The sequence below is a fragment of the Neophocaena asiaeorientalis genome, unplaced genomic scaffold, assembly GCF_003031525.2.
Source record: "Neophocaena asiaeorientalis asiaeorientalis breed wild unplaced genomic scaffold, Neophocaena_asiaeorientalis_V1.1 scaffold7, whole genome shotgun sequence".
NCBI lineage: Eukaryota > Metazoa > Chordata > Mammalia > Artiodactyla > Phocoenidae > Neophocaena > Neophocaena asiaeorientalis.
The window spans coordinates 18,720,384-18,727,908 of NW_020185337.1; the positions used below are offsets into that span (position 1 = coordinate 18,720,384).

Genomic DNA, 7,525 nt, shown 5'->3' on the forward strand with positions numbered 1-7,525 from the left:
ATTATTTTTTATAAGAAATGGATATCAGACAGTTGTAGACTATGCTGTATGAAGGGAGCTTATGTAGAGTAACAACTTTCCATTTTAATAGTTGAAGGAGAATCCATGTGGTTGAGAAAGCAGATAACCACGTTTCAAGGTTCAGAGCCTGTGGTAAAAATTAAAGAATACAACTAATACTACCATCTAATGGAGGCTGTGGAGATGCGCTGCAAGGATAACTGTTGACAAAGTCAGAATTTTTGAGTCTTCTCCAGAATGACAAAATGTAAACATGGGTTTTGGGGTTCGTGTGTGTATTTGTGTGTGTGTGTACATGCACGCATGTATGTGCATGCTGGAGGTGGAGAGACATACTGGGCAAGGAACAATTATGGTGCAAAACAACAGTTCAGTAGTAAAGATACACCTAAAATTTTATGGGATCACAGGAGGAGGAACAAGGACATTTGTTGGGAGGAGAGGTTTTTAACATGGAGGTTGACATTTGAGGTGGGTTTTAACAAAGGAGTTCGAGGTCAGTGAATAAGCCACTAGATAAATCAAGTCTAACAGAAATCTTTTAAAATGTGTGTGTCATTGCTATATGTAAACTCTGCCATTTTGTAATGTAACTAATTTACTTATTCTTACAGTGATAAAATCTAATAAGATTATAATGAAGTACAAAGTACATTTTACTGTGCAGTTTATGTGCATTAAGTGTATATGTATGTAAATCTAGAATTATAAAAATAAACTTTTGTGGCTGGCAGAAAAGTGAATCTGTAAAAAGATCAAAATTTATATTTGTCTTTGAGATTTTGTAACAAATGTTCATTTTCAAGTAAAATTTTCTATTCATGTTCTTAGAAAAGAAAAAAATGAAAACTTAGCGCCCATCATTCACTATTTTTAAAGCATCAACATTCTGTAAATGTTTAAAAACATGAGATTTCCAGTACAGCTTTTCACCGGCATTTAAACTGAACTTTGCATTGAGAATAGCCATGACTAGTTAGCAGGCATCAACCATATCACCTGTTGTGAACTCTTCCTGGTTTTAGACTCTAGGGTCACATCTGCTTCCCCACGTTGCCTGGACTGAGGAGTGAGGGTCTTTGTCCTTACAGCCTCTTCAGCTTCCTTGACCTACATAGTGTTTTCAAAACCCAGTTGTTTTGTCCACATGATTACTGTTTAATCACTGGCCTCTCCCAACTGGTGACATGAAATCTGTACAATAATCATGTGACTAGCACATAACACTTAACAGCTAACATAGTGCAACTCATCGGATTCCTCAGAAAAGAAGGCAAACGTTACATAGATATAGGTAAGAATGCAAGACCAAGGCTTTATGAGTATAAATGTTATAAAGTTTAGGTGAAGGGTTGTTTTGTTTCTCTGTTGACCTTGAAATTGTTAACAGTGCAGAATCTCATCTTTTACCTCTTTAACATAAAACTCTTCATTTAATTGCAACAAACTTTTTAATTGCAACTTCCTTTATTTGATATTTGTATGGAGGTAATATAGAAAGATTAAATCAACAGTTATATCAGATATAGTCTTAGAGAATTTTTGATGTGAGATTAAATCTCTTCTAAGTCTAATCCCGAACTGTTTATACCCTCTTAAAATTTTAACTTATTTTTAAAAACCTACTGAATCACCATATTATAATTTTTTAATGAAAAGAAATTGTAAGTGTGCTCAGCAAACCATTTCATTTTCATACTTTATGTCTAGCTCTTTTGTTCCCATTAAAATGGTTGAAAATCAATCTCATCACTAAAACCCCTTCTGTTTCAACTATCTGATGTTTCATAAAAGGATCAAAGTTCCTTCGTAAGCTTCCCTTACTCTATTGTTTATTTCTGATGGTAACGTGTGAGAGCACATACGTGTTCTGTGACTCAGAAGGTGTGATGAAACAAACATCCTGAGTGAGATCGAAGAATTGGCATTGAAATTGAAATAAATTTCATGCTAAGTTTGATACAACTGCCCCTGTAAGCATCGCTTGCTGTAAACTTTCCTTAATAAAAAGTAAACCAAACGGAAATTGCTTATGGTTCTAAATTTTTGATCATTAAGCTTGAAACACCTCTTAATATCTGCATGATTACAACAGACTATCTTAGCAAAGATTCTGTTGATATGTTTGGCTAAGCCACGCTCACTTAGAAATCTTGGTAGCTTTTATTTCTTCTTACTCTTTAGTTATCTACGTGTGCAAATATAGGCCTCTAGAAGTTGATGTCTAGTGGAAATGAAATTATTTTAAGTGGCGATCGGTCCATCATCCCTTAATCTGTCATTCTTGATTTATTCCAGTGGCTGAGAAGACCAAAGAGCAAGTGACAAATGTTGGAGAGGCAGTGGTGACAGGGGTGACTGCAGTAGCACAGAAGACAGTGGAAGGAGCAGGGAGCATTGCAGCTGCCACTGGCTTTGGCAAAAAGGATCAGTTGGGCAAGGTACGGCTGTGTACATTTTTTTGTTTTATATGTAAGCTTGTGGATCACGGTGAGTTTTCAGGCAAGGCACTAGGCAGGAATAAGATGCTTACTTGTGGGAGGGCTGACTGACCTTCCCTCATAAAAAAGTACTACCTTTATATGTGTATTCTTTTTGGAGGTATTCACCCAGATAAATACCATGAAAATTGTACAATAATCATGGCTGTTTTATTTTCCGGAAAAAAGTTAATGAAATGGACAGTTTAACAAATACGCAAAAGAACAGTGACATTCAGAAAGAATGGGTGCTTTTATGTTAGCTATGAATCTTGGAATTTCTCTTTGTTGGAATATAGCAAGTGCTTTGTGCCCGATCTCTAAATGTTCAAAAGTGAAGATCTTTTACTTGATTTCTTTATAGTGACATCATCTCTTATTAAAGGGCAGATTTGCTTATTGCGTAACAGTTCATTGCCAAATATACGTCTGTGGAAACTGAGAGACTTAAACTACGTTACCAACCAGAGATCATTGTTTTGGGGTGGTATTTCAGTTCTCAGAAGAATTCTGACTTCGCCTTTCTTGACAAATATGAGACTCTAGGAAGATTATTCAAGAGTTATTATGACTTTCATTTTAAACGAGTAAGCAATAGAAAATGAAGTGTCAACTGGAAGATGAAATTTTACAAATTTCCTGACCACAACAGCAGAATGATTCTTTTTTTAACTGAAGTGCAGTTGATTTACAATGCTGTGGCAATCTCTGCTGTACAGCAAAGTGACTCAGTTATATCCATAAATACATTCCTTTTTAATCCTCTTCTCCATTATGGTTTATCCCAACAGATTGGATATAGTTCCCTGTGCTCTAGAGTAGGACCTTGTTATTTATCCATTCTTAATGCGATAGTTTTCGCTTACCAACCCCAGACTCCTAGTGCATCCCTCTCCCTCCCCCCCTCCCCCTTGGCAACCACAAGTCAGTTCTCTATGTCTGTGAGTCTGTTTTGTAGGTGGGTTCATTCGTGCCATATTTTAGATTCCACATATAAGTGATATCATATGGTATTTGTCTTTCTCTTTCTGACTTACTTCACTTAGTATGATAATCTCTAGTTACATCCATGTTGCTGCAAATGGCATTATTTCGTGCTTTTTTATGACAGAGAAGTATTCCATGGTATATAGGTACCACATCTTCTTTATCCATTCATCTGTTGATGGACATTTAGGTTGTTTCCATGTTTTGGCTATGGTGAAGAGTGCTGTTATGAATATAGGGGTGCATGTAATATTTTTGAATTATAATTTTGTCTGGGTATATATGCCCAGGATTGGGATTGCTAGATCATATGGTCATTCTATTTTTAGTTTTCTGAGGAACCTCCACACTGTTTTCCATAGTGGCTGCACCAACTTACATTCCCACCAACAGTGCAGGAGGGTTCCCTTTTCTCCACACCCTCTCCAGCATTTGTTATTTGTAGACTTTTTAATGATGGCCATTCTGGCTGGTGTGAGGTGATACCTCATTGTAGTTTTGATTGGTATTTCTCTAATAATTAGTGATGTAGAGCACCTTTTCATGTGCCTACTGGCCATAGATCTTCTTTGGAGAAATGACTATTAAGGTCTTCTGCCCATTTTTTGATTGGGTTGTTTGTTTTTTATTGTTGTTGTTGAGTTGTATGAGCTGTTTGTATATTTTGGAGATTAAACCGTTGTCAGTAACATGATTAGCAGCAGAATGAGTTTTGCTTTTTCCCTGCCATAGTGCCTCCTTGCTATTCCTTGAACATATCAAGCATACCCTTGCCTTGACTCTTCCCACTGTCTGGAAAGCTCTTCCCCAAGATTATACACTTGCCTCACTCCCTCATCTCCTCAGGTCTTTACTAATCAACAGCTTCTCAGTGAGGCCCTCTCTGACCTATTTAAAATTGGAACCATTCTCCTCATCTCTGGTATTCCTGATTTCCCTACTCTTTCTTTTTTTTTTTTGGCCAAAGCATTTATCACCTTTAAAAATAATAGCTAACTTATTTTAATGCATATCGTTTATTTCTCCCATTCTGAAATGTAAGCACCACGAAAGTAGAAGATATTAGTTTGTTCACTGTTATTTCACAAGTGTCTAGAAGAGTGCCCTGACACATAGGAGACAATTAAGGAATATTTATTACATTAAGAAGGGAAAGAAGGAAGGAAATCAGTGATAAGATAGTGACTTTTATTTCTGTGTCTTTAGTAAATATGTGTGTACTATAGCAACCATGGCTCTTCAACCATCCAAAAGTTATCATCAAAATGTTTTGGAATAGATATCCTGAAAGCTCTAAGAAAGTATCTTTATTTGCTGACAGACTACTCTGGATCGTTTCCACTCCATGTAATCCTATGTAGCAGGCCTATCTTGATGGATCATTAAAACATCAATGAAAAGGAAGGACTGAAAACCTGTGACATACTGAGATTTTATCACGTGTAGTTACATTGTCTGGAACAATTGATGCTACTTCTGGAAAATCTGGACTGGACTTCCAGTGAAGTTCTTCAGCTAATACTTGAATGTATGGTTGATGATAGTAGTATTCCTTTGTACAGACTATGCTTTTCAAGCTATCTTATTACTCATGCTAATAATTATAGTATTTCCTATTTCCATCTGAAATTATAATTCTATGTATAGCTTTATTCCATTTCCAAAGTTCAGAGGGTCCCTCAGATTTTAGCACAAACGCAGTTAATGTGTTTTGTGTCCCAGATCCTTGCCAACATCATAGAAATTATGGACCCTCTTCCCAGAAAAATGTACACTCACATACATACACCAAAGGGCTTAGTGGGATCATGGAAGCCCATCAACAGACAGAGCCCATGATTTAGATCAGTTTCCTGATTGTACAAACGAGGAAATTTACAGAGGGGAAGTAAGCAGTCCAAGGTCACATAGCCAATTGTAATAGCCTGCGTACCAGCAGAGGTCTTCCATCTACTAAGGTCATTTCTCCAACCCCTCCCTCAAAATTTACCTTGCTTTTGGTTTTTCATAAATGAAATTTGGACAACTAGGTTTAACTGGGAAAATTCTTTACTTCAGAATATTAAGAAACCAGGGAAGCATGTACCGTCTGCATCACACCCTCATTTAAGGTGTACAATGTGAATTGCAAATAAGGCATGAAAATGTTTCATTTCTTACAAAATTGGGCTTGCTTTTTACCTTTCTAAAAATATTGCTCTTTGTTTTAATGTTTTTTAAAGCAGAAATCTAAATGATGTGACAAAATTAACCATTTGGAGATATTTCTCTTGTGGGTACTTTTAGGGTCTTACAAATTTCTAATATGAAAATGAAGCCATAAACCTAGAAATTACAGCATAGTTGTAGCAAAAAAAAATTGAACTGGGAGTTTAAATGGCTGATTTTCATCCCTGCTCTGTCACGAACAGGCTCAATGACCTTTTGAAGATCTCATAAGACTCTTTCTTGTATAATGAGGAATATACAAGAAAATTGTTAAATCCCAATTTAGCAATAAAGTTCTGAGTTTCTGTAGTAATTCAAGGAAGATGCTACTAAACTTTCATTTTGGCCACATCTACAGGATGCCCCAGATTCCCGAATTTAAACAAAATTGTTGAATTTGTTTGTTATGAAATTTGAAATAATTTAATCCTTCAAACTCTTATCAAAGTGATGCTGGTGAATGGCAATAAGTACTTCATTGTTGCTTTAACCACTTGTTTATGACCCCATTTTGACACTCATTATTCATTGAAGAAATAATGCTTGCTCACTGTGTGCCAGAAACTTTGCAAGATATTGAGGTTAAAATGATAAGAAAACCATACAGTTTTTCTCTTCATTGTGCTTATAGTCTAGTGACAGAAATCAGTAGTAATCATCTAATCACCACACAATAAATGTGTAGTTATAAACTATGATAAATGCAATGGAGTACATACATAATGCCAAGAATATCTAACTAGAGACTTGACCCAGCTACTGCAGGGTAAGGGGGAGGGGGAGGCAATACAAAGGCTTCCCTGGGGAAGTGATGTTTGAACTGAGATCCAAAAAAATGACTAGCAATGTTCAGAAGTGAGAGTTAGAGGAAAAGGATTCCAGGCTAAAGCATCAGCAAGAGGAAATCTAACGTGGTAGGAGGGGAGCATGGCCAATCAAAGAGGACAGCTGGGACCAGAGAAAATAAGGATGTAGCCGGGCCACGTCACAGTTGGCCATGATAAAGACATTGTTCTTTGTTCTAAAAATAAAGGAACCTATTAAAGCATTTTAAACACTTAATCTGGATGTCAGGTTATAAATTTGCCTGTGGAAATGATGTCTCTGCCTGTAGGGTGAGAAACAGATCAAAAAGAGGAAAGAGAGGAACCCAGGGACCAGTTAGCGGGCTATGATAGAAAGAGGAGATGATTGTGAATACCAAGGTGTTGGTGAGGGAAAAAGAAAGAAATGGATTAATTCAAGGGCTACACAGGAAGTATTATCAACGAGATTCAGTGATGCATTTCTCAGGGCTTGGTGGAAGAGGAATGTGATAAGCAGGGCTACTAGGTGTTAGGTTGTTGAAGTGGATTCGTGGCTGTGCCATTCTCTTGGTCATTGGTTTCTCCCTTTGAATATCAGCAACACTGCAAAAGGACTGGCTGCATTGGTGTTCAGCCCGTATGCCCTTTGAGGGCATTTGGCCCATCATTCCCAGATTGATGAGGGGACAAATCTTTCCTTTCTCCCTCCCTTCCTCCCTTCCTTCCTTCCTTCCTTCCTTCTTTCCTTCTTTCCTTCCTTCCTTCCTTTCTCTTTTTCTTTCTTTCTTTCTTTCTTTCCTTTCTTTCCTTTCCTTCTTTCTCTCTCTTTTTCTTTCTTTCCTTCTTTCTTTTCTTTCTTTCTTTCTTTCTTTCTTTCTTTCTTTCTTTCTTTCTTTCTTTCTTTCTTTCTTTCTTTCTTTCTTTCTTTCTTTCTTTCTTTCTTTCTTTCTTTCTTTCTTTCTTTCTTTCTTTCTTTCTTTCTTTCTTTCTTTCTTTCTTTCTTTCTTTCTTTCTTTCTTTCTT

The 7,525-nt window shown here is 36.7% G+C and overlaps 1 protein-coding gene across 2 annotated transcripts in view; it reads left to right on the forward strand.

The window, feature by feature from the left end:
- The window catches only part of SNCA (synuclein alpha), a 127,269-nt gene that overhangs the window by 18,531 nt on the left and 101,213 nt on the right, over window positions 1–7,525 (forward strand). For both annotated transcript variants that reach the window (XM_024736195.1, XM_024736196.1), the window contains exon 4: window positions 2,320–2,462. In XM_024736195.1, the coding sequence (XP_024591963.1) occupies window positions 2,320–2,462 (143 nt within the window). The remainder of the gene's footprint in view (window positions 1–2,319; window positions 2,463–7,525) is intronic.